A 23,354-nucleotide genomic window follows, 5' to 3' on the forward strand; every position below is an offset into this window, starting at 1 on the left:
AAAAAATGTCCACCCAGCCTCCCTACCTGGAGTGCTGGTGGACTTGTCCCTGGGGTCCAGTGGGTCGGTCAGGCGCCGGTCTCCACTCAGCCGCGGTGAGGGAGCTGTGTGCTCTCTGCTTCCTCTCACCGCGCGGGCTGTCTGCTGTAGCTGGGAGCCGGAATATTACGTCATATTCCGGCTCCCAGCATCAGCAAACAGCGCGCGGCGAGAGGAAGCAGAGAGCACACAGCTCCCTCGCCGCGGCTGAGTGGAGACCGGCGCCTGACCGGGGGGTGGAGGTCCTTCATCACCTGCCCCCCCCCCATGACAGGGGGAACATAGGGTGAGGAAGGGGGAGCTGAGTGCCTGCAGGAACAGCGTTCCTGCTCAAATAAAAGTGCAGGAACGCTGTTCCTGCAGGACTCAATACATAGGCGTGCCACGGGGATTAGGGTGTGCCCAGGCACACCCGGCACACCCCGTGCGCACGCCTATGCATACATCTAACATAAAATGTATATGTCATTATTAAACTATTAAGCTGAAATCTGCTGATGAGGAACTGCAAGGAGGCAGACACAATACTGATATAAAGTCCAAGCCTGCAGCAGCATGCATGCAAGTTAGATTGACTAACAGTCGGTCGCATAACAGCAAAATACAGACCAATGTGGCTGACTCAGCCAGGTAAAGTTAAATGTACTCAAAACAAATAATTTTTAGAATATTTGATTTACGGTTAAACATGGTGCTAAGCTGTCAATTACTTTTCATATATTGTAAAGGATTTGTAGGTGTCTATAAAATGTTTTTAAATGATTACCTTGTAATTTGACAGTGATCCAAACAAAGATGGAGTACTGACTGAAGCAGAGAACAAATTAGATGTTGTCCGGCTGAAAATTAAGCAAGTAGCTCAAGAGCTAGTAGGAGAAGATCTATATCAATATCACAGAGCTTTTACGCCAGGTAACATATGAAACCAATCTTTATACAACTACCATTTGTATTTATTTAGATTTTTTTTTCTGAGCACCATAGCCAATACATGCTGATGTAGGATTGCAGTGCAAACATATAGTTGAGCTATGTAGAAAAATTGTCACATTTGCTTTCACATTTTCCCCATTACCTGTAGCTCCACTTTAATACATAGGTGAAATTTTTTTCCTCTGTTGAATCCATCACCAATGATATGATAATGAAAAACGGAAACTTTGGCAAGCTTGCTGTTAAGGAGTGTAGTCACTATTCTCATTTTCATTATCATTTTCTTGGGTTTTGAGACAAGATTCAGACACATTGTTGCATTTTTTTGTGTGGATATTATTGGTTAATGTTTATTTGTATTTAGGATATATTTATACTTAATAAATTGTTTATATACTTTTACTTTTAGTGGGAATTTTAGTCCAGCTGATGTATGTTTTTTTTTCATTATTCATTATCATATCTAGTGTACTGCTGATGGTTTCATCAGATGAACGCACATACACATCCTAGTTCTTTAGGATTCCCCTATATTTTCATACCTTCATTCGGTTAGTTCCTCTCCCTGCTGCTTAATATGTCTGTAAAATAATTTGTTTGTTTGGTGTTTGGTAAATTGGTGTTCTACCGAACGCAGACCACCCTGGGTAGCAATCAGAACTCAGAACACACTGTAGCAACACGAAAACCGCAAGGTAATTGAGTGCTTCTGGGTGACCGCCATTTCGGGACCCAAACACGTGGTTAGAACAATGGATGGTGGCCATCTTAAAACTCCCGAACGCGGTCAGGGGGACTTAGGCGTCGAACGCCTGGAACTATTTTCAGCATGGCCCTTCAGCAAGCCCCGGTCCTCCATGGAAGTCCCATCTGACCTATTTCCACCAACTGTACACGAACGGCGTTTAGGAATTTCAAAGTACCGAGTGAGAGGAGCACTTTCCACTAACTCTCTGGATTCTAACCATGATAGTTTTTGTGTAATTGACCCGAACGGAGACCGGCTCTTGGCCACAATTTCGTGGAATTCTGAGTTGGATACCAACACCGGGTGAGCCGGTCAAACTTCCACACGACCTAACACGAAAACTACCAAACGGATTTTCGTGAAATTTGACTATGTTGCTCCCCAGACCATCAGCTACCCAGGGATGGAATATTGATATATATTGATATGTTATGTAGAAAGTATTGCTTTAAAAAATTGGAAAAACTGTAATTTTTCTGGCCAGTAGATAATTGAGTTTAGCATGTTGCTCAAACCCAATTATCTAGCCTGGCCCAGAGGAGGAGTTTTGTATTGTATAAATTGTGTGCCCTGTGTCTCAGTAAATCAGTCTTGTTCCAGCATTAAGCTTTGGATCATGTGTGGATTATTTGGCATACTAGCGATATTTGTTCCTGCGCGTTCTGGGCGATATTCTGAGATTGGGAAAAGGAATTACATACAGTATTACAAATCACTACCGTCACACTAGTATTTGTACTTCTATATCAAGTCGCTCACTATTTTTTATGTTGCTGCCCATATTATTGAATTCTAGTTACCCTTTTTTAGTCATTATTTTTGTGTTGACATTTTTTCCACCATTTCTGTAATGCACCAAAATGATCTAAATGTCACATGCATCACTTTTTATTCCTCTTTAGATTTTTTTTTTCTTTATCATAGATTACATTCACAAAATAAGGCAAATTGAGGAAAAATGATGGAATTGCGTTTTGAAGGCTTGTTTTATTCCTGAGGAATAAAAATCTAACAAATCACTATTTAGTAGATTCACACCCTATGAAAACATGAATGCATTTAATTATGCATTTTGTCCTTGGTTGGTATATCTAAACACAGCTTGCAAAATCTGCAGATCACTCATCTGAATTCCTTTTAACCACCACAGACTTTTTGTGGCTCTCCAATTACAGACTTCTCAATGCAGCTCAATGAAAAGTCTTTGCCAGGGAGGTTGTTTGAGTACTTACTTGCCTTTTGAGTTTGGCTCTACTGAGTTAAGCAACCAAGAATTAACAGGACTAGTTGTCTGACAGTCGGGGGTATAACCAGGTGTATTTGTAAAAGGGTAAATTTCTCATGAAAACTGCACCTTTTTATAAAATTAAGAAAAAGGACACACCCTTCACACATAAAGCACTTTAGCAATTGGAAGTTGATTGTGAAAGAAACATGTCACAGATAATCACTTTGTTTAGGGGTAGTAAACTAAAGTTTGTCAGGAGATTGTGCCATTTTAAAAAAAAATTATAAAAATTGTAACTCTTCTTGAAACAGCCATAAAAAAATACAGTTGACAATTACTAGATTTGTTACACCAGGATTGAGAAAAGCAAGTTACATAGAACAAGTAAACAGGAGCAGCATACATGACAGAGTATGCAGAGTTTTTACCATTGCGTTCATTATGGGAGGCCTCCGTCACATACCGCCCAGAAACTTCCTGTGAAAGCGTTGCAGGGCTGTTGTTTTTTTTATTTTATAACCATTCTAACTGAAACCCTATTGGGAATGAACAGAAAGCACGTCACCAGTTTCCCTGGACTGCACCGCATATAGGCAAGGCTCATCCTGTCAGCTTGTAAATAAGTAAATTCTCCTTAATTTGTTGTCACCTCTGCCAGAGCAGGCACTGTGGTCCCGAGCCACTTCTGAGCGATTGCTCATCGGGTTGCCAGCATGACTCTATCCATCAGTTTTTACTGTACAGCAGACATCCCGTCAACTGGCCTAGCTAACAAGAATGCCCAAGGATACATTGATTGGTTTCTCGAATATCCTTGCTAGTAGGCCCCGTACTTCCCCCACAGTGGTTTTAATTTCTCACATGCCCACCACATGTGGACGTAGGTGCCCCTCTCTCCGCAGTCCCTCCAGCAGAGATCGGTAGCTACCCTGCCCATGTGGTATAGTTTGATTGGAGTGGTGTACCAGCGTAACATGGTTTTTACTGCCTTCTCCAGTAGTCCCACACGGGTATGTCTTGCCACACATCACCCTCCTGTACCTCCCCCAGTTCTGCATCCCACTGGTTCGCTATGGTGTCCCATCCTGCAGATTCTGAGCTAATTGAATTGTATATGGTAGTTATCAGTCCCTTCCCTCTCATTTATGCGTCACATAGACTATCAAAGAAGGTCATGGTCTTCTCTGCGCCGCTTTGGATCCTATTTTTGGAAGCAAAATCTTTGACTTGCAAGTAGCAAAAAAAAGTTCCTAGGATGCAGAGTACAGACCCTGGACAACTCGAAAGTCATAAGAGCATGGTTGGGGTATAGGTATTTGTATATTTGAAGACATGCCCTATCTAGACCAGTGAAATCTCTGGCATGCATCCCAGAGGAGGGGGGGGGGGGGCTGGGGCTATTTCTTAAGAGTGGCGTCAGGATAGCTGGGCACTCAATTCACAGTAGGGCTCTGTGTTTACATAGGTAAAACTGTGGAGGGATCAGTCCCAACTCTAGGTCCACCCATCTGCGGTCGTCTGGAGGGGCATGCCATGAATAAATTTGAGCTAGTTGGGCAGCTGTATAATAAAGATATAGATTAGGTAAGCCCAGTCCACCCCTGGTTCTGGGGCGGTAAAAGACATGTCTGGAGATTCTATGTCGTTTACCTCCCCAGATGAAGTTGTCAATGGCCATCTGTAGACTAGCCAGGTCTCATTGGCAGGTAAAACAGGTACGGCTTGAAAGTAGAAAATATTTTTATTTTTTTTTGCAAATATATTTTTATTTATTTCGTTGATTGATAAACTGTGAGACACGCAGGTCTCCATTAGCATTTTCAGTGTGCGAACATGCATACAACATCAAGTTTAACTTTGAAAAGCATAAATAGTCAATTGTTTGGCTCGCAGGCCCGTATGGTGGCTGGACTCGCAGGTCCCTTGCCGAACTAATAAGACATCTAAAGTATTACATAGGTAGGGTTTGGGTCATGGTGAGATGTAGTTGTCTGGAAATAAAGCGTATGCTCAACATCTGGGCTCGGAGGCCCGCTGCGTGGTTGGTTCCGTTGGATGCTTGGGTCTTGTTTGAGGGTGTTGGGAACAGATGTAATAGCAGGTAATATTGCAAGGGGATGGGCTGGTGTGTGCTCGTGTGTCCCCAATGCTATGTGGGCCCATCGGTCCCAACTAGATTTTGTGTGTTGCGTCAGGGAGCCATCATCCCACTGGTTGTGTGAGGTCAGGGCTAGACCAGTCTCGTCCGACTGTGTATGTCACCTAGTCTACGTCCTGGTTGGTGATGGGGTGCCCCCATCCCTGAATGGGTTACAGTGTTATTCTTACGTTGTCCCTGTTCCCTTGCGGGTTCTCGGCTACGTGGTGGAGAGTCACTATGTGGTCCCCCCCTAGTCGTCAGTAATCTCGGATGCCTAGGTGGTCTTCGCCGGTTCTTGGATATCATTGGATGTGTGTGGCTGGTGGATTCGTGAAGGGAATTGGGTTGTGGCGAAAGGGTGTCTGGTGGGTCCAGGTCAGTCTTTGTCTGGGTCCTTAGGGCGTCTTGGTGTCTGTCCTATCCCCAGGTTTACGGTTTACCCAGAAATTTGGTTGTGTTGCTTTCAGCAGCCAGTGCATCCATGTGTTGAGGTAAGTCTGGTGTGTGTTGTTTGCGGTGGCGTGGAGGTCTTCCAGTGATCTTAGTTCCTCCATTTGAGTGAACCAAGTCCCCAGCAGAGGGGGTGATCTGCTGTTTCCAGTGTTGTGGAATGATTGTTTTAGCTATATTAAGAATACGGATTGTCAGTGATCTCTTGTATGCGGACCTGGGAGTCTTGGTGTGGTGTAGTAGCATTTCCGCTGGGCCGAAGGGAGGTGGATCGTCTGAAAACTGTCCTATGATTTTGTGTATGTCCTGCCAGAAAGGGACTATCTTGCTACAGTCCCACCAGATGTGTAGCAGTGTGCCTCTTTCAGTGCCGCATCTCCAGCACTCTGGGGGGCAGTCAGGGATGCGCGCGCTCATTTCGGCGGATGTGCAGTACCAGTGTGTCAGTAGTTTGTACGCTGTTTCTTGGGTCTTACTGAAGCTGGAGCAGTGGTGCGTGAGCATATTTTTTCCCATTCTGCGTTATTGAATGTGCGTCGCAGTGCCGCCTCCCATTTCCCCATAAAGCTGGGCTGTGTGGTCGGTGTACGTGTCAGGAGCGACATGTACATATGGGAGACTCCGTGTGTCAGCGGATCTGAGGTCAAGCAATGATCCTCGAAGTATGTGGGAGCTCTTGTTAGGATGGGCCCTTGTGGGAGCGTCGCGATGTATGTTTGGATTTGTTTGTTTTAAGCGCATCAGGAGGTTGTGCTCCCCATCTAGGTCCCTGAGTGTTTTGAGTGCGTCACCGGGGCGTGGTCAGACCACGTTGCCGTGCCATGTTCTGTCTGTAGGACCAGTGGGAGGTGGTAGTGTTGCAGGAAAAAGTAGTCTATCCTAGTTTGAGTTGTGTGGGTGTGAGAAGAATGTGTAATCCTTTTCATCTGGATGGTGGGCCCTCCAGCTGTCCACTAGCTTGTACTTAATGAGGAGAGTTTTAATGGTGGATAGATGTTGGGCCGGGACATGTGAGGTGCCGGTGGATGTGTCCCACCTCGGGTCTAGTGCCAGGTTAAAGTCTCCAGCCAGGACTAGTATGCCCTCAGTAAATGCTGCCAGTTTGCGGAGGGTCTGGGAGAAAAATCTGTGGTGTCTCTGGTTGGGGGCGTATACGTTGGCAAACGTGTATGTCTGGCCCGCGATCGTCCCCTTCAGGAACACATATCTACCTTCCCTGTCCGTTTGAACACCAGTCTCCTGGAGGGGTACCCTTTGTGTATGAGTATTGCGGTGCCTCTTGCCTTACTGCCGTGGTAATCGCTAAAGTACCCCGTAGGGTATCGGTGGTCCTGTAGCTTGGGTCTGGACCCTTCTCTAAAGTGTGTCTCCTGCAAGTACACTATGGACGCACTGGCGGAATGAAAGTGTCATGAGTATGCGTGTCCTCGCCTGAGGTGTGTGGAGCAAGTACATTTCAACTTCAACAATCAACAGTAATTAAAACACAGTAACAGCAAACTTGGGTTAGGTATGCATTCAAATGTAAGCCTAAGGATATAGCGGCACCCGTCCCACAGCGCAGGAGCCCAGCCCCCAGTTAGCCCGGTGTTGCGCTTCCGAGGTCCGTGCCATTAGGCCAAGGTGGACCTCCCCGTAGTACCCCCCTGCTTCGAGTGCACTCTTCAGGGTTATCTTGTATGCGTTCCGGTTATCATCCGGTGGCCCGAGCGGGCCGGGTCCCCGCCCCCCCGCCTGCTCCTGGGTAGGTCATCACAGGACTGCTAGGAGGGAGCGGTTACCCAGCCCGGTCCGCGACCCCCGGCCCTAAGGCCATGTGTCTTCAATTTAAACAGTGTTTCCGCTAGAGGTTACCCGCCCCCCCTTCCCTCTCTCCCTCCCGGCGGCCCAGGCGCACCGGATCCCCGACCCCCCGCCTGCTCCTGGGTAGGTCATCACAGGCCCGCTAGGGGGGATACGGTTACCCGGCCCGCTCCGCGGCCCCCATCACCGAAGCACAATGGTATTAACATAAGCGGGATTCCCCCCCCCCCCCCCCCCGTTCCCATTTAGATGTTCCCCTATCCCACCCCTCCCCTCAATCCCGCATCAGATATGTATAGGCACACAGGCCGCGGGGCCCATGTCATTTGGTACTTGCGGTTCTCAGACAGCAAAACAGAGTCCCCGGAGCCTTAGCTCCCTCCGGTCCGGTCCGGCCCTGCAGCGTGGGGTGACCTAGCTCAAGTCCTTGGCTTCTCGGCGGGGCGGGTGCCCAGCGGGCCGGGAGAGTCTCCACGGTGCTCTTGATCTCTCCGTCTGTTTGGATTAGCGTCTTAAGATCTCAGTTCCCTGCTGGGCATAAGGGCCTGTGCTTAGGATCTGGTGGTGGTGTCTTCGATTCCGTGCGGGAGGCGTATGGTCTGTGGTAGTGCGTCGGGGCTGTGGTCTTCTCGGGAGGGGCTGTGTGGGATTCAAAGGAGTGGGCGTCACGTTGCCGGGCCCGAGGTCCAAGAGATGTGCCGCTTGAGGAGTGCGTTCATCTATAGGCCTCGTGGGCCTACGGCCTGCTGGCGTGTGGTTCTCGGTATCTGGGACCCAGCCGCCTGTCTCCCAGTTTTCTAGGTAGGCGTATATAGTAGTAAAGGGTCAGGCCATTTTAGTGGTGCAGGAGTAATTTGTAGCTCTCTCGCAAGGGCCTCCATGTCGGTCTGCTCCCTGATTTCAAAAGGGCCTTTCGGTGTGTTCACATGGAGTCCGTGTGGGAAGCACCAGCGTTATTTTATTTTGTTGGATTGTAGCTGCCTGGTGAAAGGGCGCAAGGCCCTGCGGTATGCCAGCGTGGTGGGTGATAGGTCTGGGTAAAGCTGTATCTCTGCGCCCTCCAGGAGCACTCTGCCCAGGTCTCTTGCCTTGCAGAGGATCTCTTCCTTTTGCTGAAAGTTAGCGATGCAGCATATTATATCCCGGGGGAGGCTCCCAGGCGGTCCCCTCGGTCGGAGCGCTCGGTGGGCTCTCACCATATCAAGCGAGGCCTGTGGTGGGCGGCCCAAAAGGTTATTGAATATGCCCGTGAGGGTGTGTTGGATTGGGGATGCATCATCCGCTTCTTCCGGCACTCCGCGGACCCTAATGTTCTGCTGCCTGCCCCGGTTGTCGAGGTCTTCTAGGTGGTAAGCCATTTGCCTGATTTGTTGTGTGCTGAGTTGAAGGGTTTCTGAGGTTGCAGACTGCGCCGACGACATGTGGTCGCAGTCCGCTTCGAGTTGAGAAACCCTCTGACGTAGGCCGCAAAATTCTTCCCTCATGGCCTGCAGCTCTGTCGTGAGGGATGTACGGAGCTCATTGTTTGCTGCTCTCAGGTCGTCGTTAGTGGGCAGGCTGCGCAGTATTTCCATCCAGTCAGGGTGGGTAGCTGGGGTGTCCGCTGTGGGGTTCCCCGTGAGGGTCTCCCCCCCCGTGTGGGGATGGCGGGAATGGCCCGTCGGAGGCCGCAGAGTCGCTGGATGCCTGCGTGTCCGGGTCCGCCGGAATGATCAGGTATTGCCGCAAGGAGTGGTGGCTGCTCCCCCTGGGAGTGTCAGCGGGCTTAGAGGCTTGTTGTACCCTATGTGATTTGCCCATTGTCGGGGCAAGAAAGTGCTGTCGGCGAGGAAAAGAGCGGAGCCTGGAAGGGAGCTCAGGAATCACGCTGCCATCTTCCTTGGCTTCCAGGCCACGCCCCCCGAAAGTAGAAAATAATTTGGTTTAAGACATTAATTTTAATAGCATAGATTCTGCCCATCCAGAATATGGGTTTGGCCGTCCAGTTGTCAAAGTCTGCTTTAAGAGTGTGGGTTATGGAATTATAGTTCATGGGGCCGAGTTGGGAGGGGTCAGAGGTCAGCTGAACTTGGTGAAGGCCTGTGTCTGGATGTTCAGGCCATACTGAGAGTGGAGCAGCACCGAGGCCGCCTGGACCTGGGGCTTTAGCGCCTTTTAGATCCGCAATGGCCTGTTGGACTTCCTCTAGCATGAAATCTGAGTCCAGGGCAGCACCAGGAGTCGAAGGGATGCTAAGAACTAACACAGATCTGTCACAAATGTCTTTTCCAGGGAGTGGTTATATAGATTTGCATAAAATTCTTGGAAGGCTCATAGGATTGCTCTCGGGGTCAAGACCATCGACCCGTCAGCTGTCTTGGGCAGTAAATGTTTGACAGCGCCGTCGAGATCTAATATCTTTTGCCAGCAGAGAGTCCAATTTGTTGCTCTTCTCGTAGAACAACCTCCCAAGGATGGGTAGGTTGGAGCAGCATTAAGCAAGTACTCTTAAATTTAGCCCTATATCTTATGGGAGGCCAATGTAGGGATCAGGGCCGGACTGGGGAAAAAAATTGGCCCAGGCATTTTTTTATCACAGCGGCCCACTAAGAAGGGGTTGGGGCATAGAGGGTGTGTTTTGTCATCACTAATAATAAACACACCCCCTCTCAAAGTGAGCATGTTGGTTCAATGCTCTTCCAGGGCAGACCATGCGCAGACCTCTGCTGAACTGCTCTAGCATGAGAAGTGAAAGTGCTGAGTGTGATGTGTGTGAGAGTGCTGAGTGTAAATGGTAGAAGGGATTGTATGTGGGGAAGGGGGAGTAAAAAACAAACAAGTAAAAAAAAAAAAAAAAAAAACTAAGCAGGTATTATGTCCCCCCCTCCTTTCTTACCTTTAGCCTGGGAGGGGGGTGGACCGGCACGGTGGTACCTGGGAGAGTTGGGGGGGGACCAGCAACTCTCAAACCAGAGTTCACACTCGCGAGATCCCATGGCAACGCTCCGGATAGAGCTCTGCCGGGTCCTCCTCTCCCTCCCAGTCCCTCCATTCAAGTGGGCCGGTGAGGGAGATCTTTGATCTCCTCACTGGCCCGTCATGGAAAACAGCAGGGATAGTGACGGTCTATTACTGAGCTCCCGTCAATCATTCCCTTATTCCCAGAAAATAAAATCGCCAAGTAATCCACAGAGTAAGAAATCGCTGGTATCGCCGAATAATCCACACATGAGCCAAGGCTTAATGCTGGAACAAGACTGATTTAATGGAAACAAGGGTGCTCAATTTATGCAACACAAAACTCCTCCTCTGAGTTTTAGCAACATACTAAACTCCATTATCTACTGGCCAGAAAAGTTAGCAAATTTAATTTTTTTTAGAAATATATCCAATATCCCTGTAGCTGAGGATGATGTGAGCAACATATCCAAATTTCACAAAAATCCGTTCGGTAGTTTTTGAGTAACACCGTGTGGAAGTTTGACCGGCTCGCCACGAGATTGTATCCGACTCAGAGTTCCACAGAATCAGTAGCAAGAGCCCGTTTCCGTTCGGATGGATTTGCACGAAAACCTCCATAGATATAGTAAAGTGATTCGTGGAGAATGCTCCTCTTGTTAGTCTGTTTGAAACTCCCGAACGACGTTCTTCTGCTATGTGTGGCAGTAGTTCGTATGGGACTTCCATGGGGACCGACCAAGTCCCGCTGACCGCGTTCGGGAGTTTAAGATGGCCGCCATCCATTGTTATCACCACTTGGGTTCGTATGCCGCCCTGGAGCATTCAATTAACTTGCAGTTTTCATGCAGTTACAGAGTTCCATGTTCTAGGGTGGTCTTCGTTCGGTAAAACAAATATTTTACCGAACAACGAAAATTAAACGAAATGAAACAGACGAATGAAACTGCATTAAACGAAATGAGTCCAGTGGGTGAAATAGCAGAATAACCAAATTAGTTGAGGGAACTTCTCCACACCGGCCCTACATTCTGTGATCTCCCCTGCCAGCCTTGGTCCAGGGCCAGTCCGATGGCCTGGTAGAGACTGACATAGGGGGATGCATGCGGATAGGAAGATGAGCCTCACCGTGACATTCATTATAGCCTGTAAGAGGCAAGTTTGGGAACATTTAAGACCACTGAGAAATGGATTGCAGTAGTCAAGACAAGAGATGACAATGACATGGACCAGAACTGTAGGCAGCATAACCACTTTGACTGCTTGGGCGGCAGGTCCTTCCTCACTAGTAAATGGTTTACTCACTGTATAGCATAGTGGCTGGTCACTGGCAACCAGCAGCACAGTTAGCATGGTAAAACTATGCTTCTAACACAATTAACAATAGTTTAAGAAAAACTGATGCGCTAGCTGCAAAGTGTAATCTCATCTTTACACTTGACGTGTCTATCACTGCCTGATACTCCTAAACATATAATCATAATAAATTGGGTGTAGTGAGACACCATGACATGAAAATTCTAAAATATATCTTTTATTTAATATCAATTAAAATTATCCAACAAAGGGATATAGATGAGATATCCTCCTAACTAGCTGGAGGATTAAAGTAGTACAGCCCTAACTAGCTGGAAGACTAAAATAGTAAAGCAAATGGTAGTAGTAGAATATCTTGTTCTTTAAAACATAGATATATATGGGGCGTGGCCTGGAGCTCAACCGCGGTGGTCGCATGTCAGGGTAGCTCCTGCGGCACAGGCCTGAAACCATAGCGAAACATACACCCCACTAGCCATCAAACACCCACAGCGATGTCCCAGCAAAAGGGCAGGCGCCAGATGGACAAGGGCGACAAATCAAGCTTTTTCGCAGTCCGCGCAACCCAAACAAAGACCGCGGGAGCCCTGGAGGTGGCCTAAGATAGCCACCACAACGAAATCGGCGAATTACAGAAAGACCACGGCAGACGCACCGGTAACCCAGTGCATACTACAACGCATGCTGGATGTGATGCACACCAAGCTCCAATGACATCAGGTCAGATATAAGGGAGCTGGGAGAGCGCACTTCCACGCTGGAAGACAAAATGGCCGACCAGGCCGAAGCACATAACGGCATATGCGCCAGTATGGAGGAAATGCAATCTAACATGATGGCTTTGAGGCCAAAATAGCGGACATGGAGGACCGCTCCCGCCGCAATAATCTAGCGGAAGGGGTAGCGGAAAAAGTGGGGGCGGCAGACCTGCACACTCACCTACAAGGCCTATTCAAAGTCCTGGCCCTAGATGTGCATCAAGACATGCTGCTGCTGGACCGTTACCACCGTGTCCCAAAACCGCCCTTCCTAACATCAGAAACACAGCGAGACGTCTTGGTGCGGCTGCACTATTTTCACATTAAGGAAATCTTGCTGAGAGCAAGCAGACTACGTCCTAACCTACCACCTCCCTACCAGGGAACCACGATATATGCGGACATATCGGCAGCAACCCTGAAGAAACAAAAAACCTTTGCCGGCATCACGGAACAACTACGGCTGCACAAGAAGCCATACAGATGGGGTTTCCCAGTCAAGCTTTTAATTACACACGAAGGTAAAACCACCACCATCATGACACCAGAAGCCGGAGAGCAAGCCCTTAAAGACTGGGGCCTACCACCACTGCTGAACCCAACCAACGCAACAGGCCGGAACAAGCTCCAGCTGTCATGGAAGAAAGTACATAGAACCTGACTGACTGAACGTTCATGGGCCGCAAGAGGTGGCAAGTACAAAAATAATGACTTTGGGGCTGACAAAATAATGGGGAGGGGGGGGAGTGCGGTGCACACAGGGTAAGGGGCTACAGGGAACACACCTGCCCGAACCCCAACATACATATAGATAAGCCACACGATTGACCCTGGCGGCAACTACAAAAAAAAAAAAGAGTCCAGAAATAGCCAAACGATATAGTTTAGGGGTGAAAGATAGTTCATGACACAACCAGTAAGGTTTCAGGCCTACAGACCGCACCGCACAGGCATGGAAGCATACCGCTTCCTCCCTCACAGTGCCTTAGCTTGGCGCAAGGCCATCTACATGGCACCAAGTTTAACTTCTTATGTTTTATTTACCATGTTTAACTTGTTTCTTTACTTTAATTTTTGTGTTTAATATTGAATGTACACCGTGTCACAGATAATCCAATGCTACGCCACACGTGGCGATGACAGGGCACACAAAGGGCCACACGCACAGTTTACGCAACTTGGGGAGATGTCACCCGGTTCGAACAAGTTGGGTAGGGGGGCACTCCCACACAAAAGAAAGAGAACGCTACAACAAACCGAATTCCCTAGGTACAACCCCCCATGGAAATATACACCCACAATACAAAAGGCCTCAACCACCCATCCAAAAGGAACCTACTCTGCAGAGACCTTAACCGACAGAAACTGGAGGTGGTTTGCCTCCAAGAAACCCACTTTAAAACAAATGCCCACGCACCATTACTAACACGGGACTACCCCCACCAATACCATGCCACCCACACGGGCAAATCCAAAGGGGCCCCAATACTAATTAGCAAGGATGTACTGTTTTCCCTTACACACCTGGAAATAGATGACGAGGGGAGATATGTCATAGTGGTGGGGTCATTCAACGATGTCGAATATACTATAACAAGCATATATGCCCCAAACCAGGAACAGAGGAATTTCCTCCACAAAATATTCAAAAAATTGGAAACTATACAAAAGGGAATAGGAGTTGTCTGCGGAGACATCAACCATGTGCTTGACCCCACGGTTGATACCACGATTCGGCCCACGGCCCCTAGAATGAAGCCACTCAAGCGACAGAGCAAAGCAATACAAAAATTGTTACACGAATACCACTATTACGACACTTGGAGGGCAACACACGTGGGGGAAAGACTATACACATTTTTCTCAACTGTACACAATACCTATTCTAGGATAGATGCCATATTGATAAAGGGTCAACACTTGGAACAGGTCAAGGACTGCTCTGTAGAACAGATCACATGGTCAGACCACGCTCCAGTCGTGGCGACCCTGGCTGATCTATATGAACCCTCACACAGAAGCCCATGGAGACTCAACAGCTCTCACCTAGCAGACCCAGAATTCGCTAAGCTGGTAGCAAAAGAACTAAAGCATTATTTCACAAAGAACACTACAGATCAAATCCCGCATAACACTGTATGGCAGGCCCACAAATCGGTGATAAGGGGACTGTTGATGGCAGCTTTTCTTAAAAGACAGGCACAGGCACAAATGAGAACGTGGCAAAAAGAGCTCCAAGACCTTAACACTCAAAACCAAAGTGCCCCAACTCCAGAGCTAAAGACCCGCATTATGAAAATTACACAGGAAATACACAAGCAGGCCCTAGACCAAACCGGCCGCTACTTAAGCAAACTCAAAGCAACTCACTACTCTCAAGGTAACAAAGCAGGCAAACTAGTAGCCCTTCGACTTAAAGCCCTACAGATAAAACAGAAAATAGCATACCTCACCACAGAAGCGGGACACAAAGTAACGGCACCCAGGGACATAAGCAATTCTTTTGCCAAATATTACACCTCCCTATACAACCTAGCGGACGACCCAAACACACATCAACCACAGCCACAAGCCATAAAAACATACCGAACTGCGATACAACTGCCCACATTTACACCTCAACAACAACAAGAAGAACTTGAAGCAGATATCACACACGAAGAGGTCACCGCGGCCATCCGATCCCTACCATCAGGCAAATCCCCAGGCCCAGACAGATTCGCTAACTGTTACTACAAACAGTTTCATGCCATCTTAACACCTCATTTAACCAATACTTTCAATGAAGCCACACGTCAACAAAAATTGCCCGCTGAGACATTACTAGCACACATTATCACACTCCCAAAACCTGGAAACCCCCCCACCTGCCCACAACATTTTCGCCCCATCTCCCTGTTAAACACGGACGCCAAATTGTACGCAAAAATTCACGCGCGGCGTCTGGGAGCTATGCTCCCACACATCATACACACGGACCAAGTGGAGTTCATAAAAAACAGGCAAGGAGGGGACAACACAAGGAAGGTATTCAATATCATACACAGTGCCCAACGCATGAAGGTGGATAATATACTGATGTCGCTAGACGCGGAAAAGGCCTTTGACCGGCTGGGATGGGAATTCTTAGAATAGGTCCTCCTTAAATTCAGGGCATCGGGAGGCTTCCTCTCAGCGGTCAGGGCACTATACAACACACCAACGGCGAGGGTCCCAAATGCAGGCTTTGTTTCAGACCCCCTCGCCATAACCAATGGATCACGCCAGGGGTGCCTCCTTTCCCTGTTGCTGTATGTAATGGCATTGGAGCCGCTGGCGGCAGCCATAAGACAAAATGCCTCCATCCACGGAGTGACAATAGGATCCAAAGAATACAAAGCAAATCTATTCGCCGATGACATTCTGCTGACCCTTACCCAGCCACACATCTCACTCCCAAACCTAATGGCCACTATAGCGGAGTATGGGAAACACTCATATTAAAAGTTAAACGTAAACAAGACACAGGCAATGGGAATAGGGACACAACCGGACACCCTGGAGAGACTTAAATCAGCCTTCCCCTTTGACTGGAGAACAGACCACCTCACGTTCTTGGGCATCAAAATGCCAACAAACCTGGGAAAACTCCTAGACAAAAATTACATAGCACTCACGAAAGACATTGCCAATACACTGGAAAGCTGGAAAAGAAAATTCCTGTCCTGGGTGGGACGATTGGTGGCGATCAAAATGATGCTGCGGCCCAAGTTCCAGTACCTACTGCGCACCCTTCCTATAGCACTGCCAAAAACATACATAACCTCTCTGCAGAGACTGATAACTCAATTTGTGTGGGCCAACAAAAGGCCAAGGGTGGCAGCGGTGATCCTACACAACGCAGTTACGGAAGGAGGACTGGGCCTCCCATGTGTACAAACATACTATAGAGCAGCTCAATTGGCAATGGTTAAAACAGCTACAGCTGAGGGGGAACCACTACAGTGGACCCAGATAGAAGCACACTGGGCTAAAACACAAGAACTACAGGATCTTTTCTGGCTCCCGGGACACCTACGCCCCTACCTACCACTGCCCTAACATTGAATTGCTGGGACAAAGAAAGGGGAAAGGAGGGAGACCACAGGGACATAAAAGGGTACGCCCCAATCTGATGCCTAGCTGCGTATCCCATCCCTTGACACTAGGACATGGGGGAGGCAGGTTGCACCACGATTAATCACCTATACGAAGACAACCGCTTAATCCCCTTCCCAGAACTCCAAACAAAGTACAATATACCCAGCAAAGCACTGTTCTCTTACTTACAACTTAAATCATTACTCACGGGAATCAAAATACAAGACAATAAGCCACAAAGCAGCAACCCTCTGCTTGACGGGCAGACCCCCAAAGAAAATACTCTCAAACCTTTATACTGCTTTTCTAGCGGAACGATCGGGGGAAATCATGACATTCCAAAAAGCATGGCACACAGAACTGGGAAGGACACTGGGGACAGAAGACTGGAAGCGGGCATTCACGATACACAAAGGAAATACATTATTCACCACACACCTAGAGACCATACGGAAGCTAAAATATCGATGGTACATGGGACCGGAGAAGCTAGCAGCGCTTTACCCAGAATCACCCAACATATGTTGGAGATGTGGAGCCACAGAAGGCTCGATGAGTCACATATGGTGGGCATGCACATAAATTAGGCAATACTGGAGAGAATTGGAGAACATAGCAGGAAACCTATTAGACAGAAGATGGCCACTTACTGTAGAACAAAGCATCTTATTCATGATACCAAATACCTTAAGCAAAACAGAAGAAGGGCTAATATTCCACTTGCTCATAGCAGCTGTAACACTCTTAGCCAGGGCTTGGAAGTCACAGATAGCACCCACGAAAGAAGCCCTACTTGACCAAGTTTCCCTCAACTGGAAATACGAGCAGATGGCCGCAAACCCCGTGGACAGCGCAAACATATTGGCAAAGCGGGAGAGAAATGGAAGGCATACATGGGGAAATACCACACTCGGCATGACACAGGGATCAGGGGGAGCAATACCAACGAGGGTGGGGGAGAAAGAGGGACAGGGGACACATCAGGGGTAATAAACGAAGCACAGTGAAAAGCATACAAAGAGAGGAATAACACTAAGGGACAACCAAGCCAAACTATAAAGGACTGGACTAGTCCTAAAAGAGTAGCACACGAAAGTGGGAAAAGGGAACTGGGTAGACCTAAGGGAGTGATGAGGAAGTAAACTGTGTATATACCCTATGCTGTAATGAAATGTTCCTGCACTACCCCATTCTACATTCTGTACCCTGGCGAGCAGGCGCCGAACGCTAAATATTGTAAATCACAAATAAAACCTAACTTTCAAATTGGGAAAAAAAAAACATAGATATATATAAACTTGAAAATATATACTAGAGCTAAGGTCGGTTCTGGCACGTTTCTCCAAAGAGGTGGGGTTTTGAATGTAGTAAAAGTAAATTAATGCAAAATATACCCAAGTAGATGGAGTGATTTAGTGTTCAAACGAAGATTGTGTCCAAAAAGGTATCCAAAGGTGTAAACAGTGGATTATAAAGTGTCAGGTTTGCCACTGAAGATCATTTGGATAAGCTTTGCAACATAATATCACACAAACCTGTAGTGTGCCATATAAGCTGAAATCCTATCCGAGAGAGACAAATAGGCTTGTGATCAGTAAAATTTAAACCTACAGCCAAACATCTATTAGTTCATATGAGGGATAACAGGGGAGGTGCATGTGTCTGCTGATCCCTGCACTTGTCTAGAAGTTAAGAAAACAATTTCTAATCCCTACATATTTTGCAGCTGGCACATGTTCCATCCATGTCAGCAGCACGAGGTACAGATTTGCAAAAAGTCAGATGATACTGCCTCAGTAATCGTAAGTCTAATGGTTAAGGAGAAACAAAAGTAGATGGATCAATTTAGGGTCCCAAGCTAGCACTCCTGATGATCACGGCGACGACTGCCGGGTGAAACGCGCATTAAAGGACCACTATAGGCACCCAGACCACTTCAACTTAATGAAGTGGTCTGGGTGCCTGGTCCAGCTTGGATTAACCTTTGTTGCTGTAAACATAGCCGTTTCAGAGAAATGGCTATGTTTACCTATGGGTTAATCCAGCCTCTAGTGGCTGTCTCATTGACAGACGCTAGAGGCGCTTCCGCGCTTTTCACTGTGATTTTCACAGTGAGAAGACGCCAGCGTCCATAGGAAAGCATTGAGAATGCGCATTCAGCCGATGACGGAAGAAGATGACGGAAGAAGAGGGAGGAGAGTCCCAGCGCCGAGGGAGCCTGGCGCTGAAAAAAAGTAAGGGATTAACCCCTTCCTCCCCCTTCAGCGCCACGGGAGTGGGACCCTGAGGGTGGGGGCACCCTCAGGGCACTATAGTGCCAGGAAAACTAGTATGTTTTCCTGGCACTATAGTCGTCCTTTAAGTGCAGACTTAGGTGTTTCTCGTGCTGGAGGTTTTTCCACTTATTACTTGAATTTAGTTTAACCTTACTCCTTCAATCAGGACTCTAAAATGCTCCCTGCACAAAGTTGCTTTTAACAGCAGCAATTTTAAAATGTTCATGGCAGCTATGAGCCTGCCTGTTCAGTACCTGATGTCAGTGGAGGAGACTATATTATTTTTCTAGTGCCATTTAAATATACAAGTACAGAATGTTTGTTGTGTGCCCATTGGGCATGCCCAGGCTCTACAAATTCCCAATTCCCAGGCTACGCATTTTATTGCCTGACCTAAGAAAGTTGCCGTTGACCGCCTTACTGTATGGCACCAACAAAACTCAAGTGCTTTTCTGCTTTATAACCATGCCTACTTAGCCACAACCCCTTTTTTCACAAACGCCTATGTGGCGAAACCAACTTCGCCAATGTGAACTGGAGAAGCCTGGTTGCTCGCCTGCTGCCTTTAGATTATGGACCGGCAGCTAAAGGGTTAATTTTGCTGTGCAGAAGGATTTATTTCTCCCTTTCTGCACAGCAGTTCGGTAGATTTGGTAGAAACAGCCGTTTACCAACCTCCCCAGAGCCGTGGGAAGCCGGCCGGCGCCGTTAATTGGCCACCCAGGAGCTGGAGTGTGCTGCCAATTTACCTCCCTGAAGCTGCGGTTAACCGCAGCTTAATTGATTGTTACTGGGTGGCCGCTGTTACACTTAGCGGCCGCTAGGTGGCGGTGTTCTGGAGCTCCCCGGGCAGCCAGCGCTTTTCTGCCCGGCTTTCATGCACCAAACCCGGACACTTTTACGTGCAGGCACCGCTGAACCTCCAGCCCCTGGTTCTAATTCGTATGGATTAAACGAATGCATGTAAATTCGGTATTTTGTGTTGGAGGAATGTTTTAACACAGATAGCCATGCCATGGAGCATATTAGTGTAATTAAAGACTTTGGCTCCATGGCAATTAAACTGTATTCGTGTGGTCTGAGTGTCATTCACCTAATAAAGTGCACTCAGACCTGAGCTATCTGGGGATATGTTACATGTCTGTGTTTTATGTGCAAAAAGTAACTTTTTGTATTTTAAAGTGATAGTCTGTCTTTGTATCACCACGTGCATAATGGAGTCTTGCCTTTGTCCTGGGAGATAATTGAATTACTTCTCTAATTATCTCCAGGACAGAGAGGAGGAAGCCAGGATGCATTGTGGGAAAGTATTGGGGCTGTATGTACTAAAGTGATACATGTCTGTCTGCTGTTTCAGTCTCCCATTTGGTCCCTTAGGGGAGTGTCCACCAGGTGGGAGACCTGCATAAATACTGGGCAGGTAGCCCTCAGTAAATCCGTTCCTGCTTAACCCTCAAAGCGATGTGTCGTCTCGTTCTTTGGGGGAATTGGATTGTATGCTGACTGCCAGGAGTGTAAGCGGATTGTATGCTTTTCCTGTTCGGCTGATTCCAGGGTTCGTGTGTTTCTAGTTCGGGAGTTGGTGAAATCGTACAGCTTGGAGTTCGGGAGATTGGTGATTGCAGTAGCTGCTGGTCTATGGCAAAGGGGATTATCACCTAAACGGTTTTTATCCTCTTGTGAGTGAAACGGTCCGCAACAGCCTACACAATATGTATGTAAGAATCATAACCACTGACGTAAAACACATTGATCAACACTGGTCTAAAGATTAGAAAAGTGTAAAAAATATAAAAACTAAAGCAATATTTTTATATGTAGGACTGCAAGAGTATGTAGAAGCTGTAACTTTCCAACACTTCATTAAAACCAGAGGTCTGCTCTGTCTTGAAGATATCAACAAACCATTAATTTTTGAAGAAGAAAAAAGTGATGTTAAAAGAGTAAGTAATTTTTGTATGTATAGAAGAAAATGCAAAAATGTTTTGTTCTGTTTGTAGGAACATGCACATCATATTTATTTATTATAACAATAAGATGTCTACTGTTTTGTCCAGTGTAGCAGTGACTTTTAAAACTGGAAAGTGTCTAAGATAATTTGCCAAGTATATTTTTTGATCTTTGTTTTATTACACATGAGTTTAATACATAAGAGATGGTCACAATGTACTTTATTATTTATATAGCGCCATCAGATTCCGTAGCGCTGTGCAATGGGTGGACTAATAGACATGTAATTGTAACCAGACAACTGGACGTACAGGAACAGAGAGGTGGAGCGCCCTGCTCAATGAGCTTACATTCTAGAGGGAGTGGGGTATCGTGACACAAAGGGTAAAAGTAGGGGTACAAAGTAGGTTGTTAGAAAAGTATTCATTGAGGGCTTAGTAGGTAATTTTTGACAGTTGCAGGAGAGGAGTCATTGGGGGTGGGAGATAAAAACCTACTAACAGTTTATTTGATATGCTTTCTTGAAGTGAGTTTTCCGGGTTTTTTTTGAATGAGTGGAGACTGGGTGAAAATCTTACTGAGAAGGGAAGGGAGTTCCACAGAAGAGGTGCAGCCCTGGAAAAGTCTTGGAGGCGAGCGTTAGAGGTGGGAGCACGGACAGAGGATATACGTAGGTCTTTGGCAGAGCGTAGTGGTCTTGATGGGACATACTTGTGTATTAGGGAGGATAGGTAGCTTGGAGCAGCATTATGTAGGGACTTGTAAGCAAGCACCAAAATTTTAAATTGAGCCCTGTATGTAACTGGAAGCCAGTGCAGGGACTGACCGAGCGGGGAGGCATGATAGGTGCGAGCGGACAGGAAAATTAGCCTTGCCGCTGCATTCATTATAGATTGCAACGGTGCTGAAAGGGTTAATGTTGTTCTGGACTCAACTCCCCTCGATTCTCAGGTCACCACATCAATTGATGGGAGTTCTTGTTTAGCAAATTAAGACACAGGCACGAAAGAGTGCTTAACAAGTTCTCAATGAGTATATTTTTAGGGCTAGCATTTATACAGTTTGTCACGCAAGCAGCGAGATTTATCGTTTTCTTGTAGTTAATATTACATACTTGTCTGACATAAAAAAGATAAGCATTTGAATAAAGACGGGACAGGAACATCCTGAGGTTGAGCATTTGAATAAAGACGGGACAGGAACATCCTGAGGTTGAGCAAGGTCATACATTCTGTATAAGTGTGGCCTCTTAAACATGTTACAGAATACATCTGCCAAGGTCAGCATAATTATTTCAAACATTATTATAAAGCAAAAAGAGTTAACTATTTCATATCCTTACATTCCTCTCTTTGAGCAAAAAATTTGCTCCTATTATTGATAAAATCTTCTCAGGACAGAGAAACTTCCACATGGTATTTTCAGGGGTGCTAGTCACTCCCTGCGGGACTTTCATTAATTTCTTCACCTCGATTCCCATGTGGTAATTCCTAAGGCCCAGTTTTAAAGATGGGTTGATACCCTCCAGTGGCAGAGAGGGGAATTTCCAATTGTTTCTGTTCTGCATTATGGATTAATTTCTGTAATCTCTTCCTCAATGTACAAGTAAGGTGGCAGTTATATAAAATCATACACAATAAAATCAGGACTATAATAACAAGAGGATAGAAGAATGATTTCATTATCTGGGATTCAGTAGGGGACCAACCAGTAAAAGCATTGTACCAATGATGGGCTAAATCATTCAGAATTTGTGAACTCACCTTAAGGAGTTCTCCTTTTAGGATGTGTGTGGCTACCTGTGTGTGTACTATAGCATCATTATGTGTAACAAGATGTTTAAACATATTTTGTTTTCCTTTCATTAAGGAGACACTAGTCTCAAGAGGTAAATGGTAATCTTTAAAAGGCAGAGAACATAATAGGGCATTAATGTTTGTCTAAAGTAATTGTGTCGATGAAATAATATTGGGTGCCATTAAGATCTAACCAGGTAACATTAGTCAAACATCCTGAAAAGGGGAGAGGTAGATTAATACTTTTATTACTAGTAATTATCTTTGTAGGGAGGTTAGTTGCCAAACAGATATGTTGTGTGCCTATTTCAGTCATGGTAAAATCATTTTCAGGATACATGTGCCATATGCACTTGTTAAGTTCATTTTGGAGTAAGCATGGTTCGTAAATAGGGGACGAGTGTCGACATGCATATCCTTTGTCAGTGAGAACACTGTTTAAGGGAATAGGTCATATTATCTTTGGGGAAAATATAGTCCCCTGTGGATGTGGGTGCCCACCAGGTTAAATTCCTGGCAAAGAGATCATAAACTGGTACTGGTAATGTGTTAAATTCAACATCCTTTGATAATGTATGATATAGTGTAAAATAGCATGAGCATGAAAAATGTGAAACTTTACCAGTTAACCATTCATTGCATTTAGTGGATTGGTTTTTAGAAGTAACCATTAATTATCTGTGAGGTTAAGCATCCCTCTAATCTTCTCTAGTTTAGGAATCATTAGTGTGTCTTCTAATGCCAATCTTTGTTGTTGCATCCATAAATACCTGATGGCACAAGTACTCCAGTTACCTAGACCTGTAGTGAATTTCATAGTTGCAACAGTTAAATTGCCTAGATAATTTTACATTGATTTA

General features: G+C 46.4%; 1 protein-coding gene across 1 annotated transcript in view; it reads left to right on the plus strand.

The window, feature by feature from the left end:
• TSNAX (translin associated factor X) overlaps positions 1 to 23,354 on the plus strand; it is a 256,154-nt gene that overhangs the window by 189,996 nt on the left and 42,804 nt on the right. The window contains exons 4-5 of the mRNA XM_063443390.1: positions 821 to 951; positions 20,570 to 20,691. Of these exons, the coding sequence (XP_063299460.1) occupies positions 821 to 951; positions 20,570 to 20,691 (253 nt within the window). The remainder of the gene's footprint in view (positions 1 to 820; positions 952 to 20,569; positions 20,692 to 23,354) is intronic.

Source organism: Pelobates fuscus, chromosome 2 (assembly GCF_036172605.1).
Source record: "Pelobates fuscus isolate aPelFus1 chromosome 2, aPelFus1.pri, whole genome shotgun sequence".
Classification (NCBI taxonomy): Eukaryota; Metazoa; Chordata; class Amphibia; order Anura; family Pelobatidae; genus Pelobates; species Pelobates fuscus.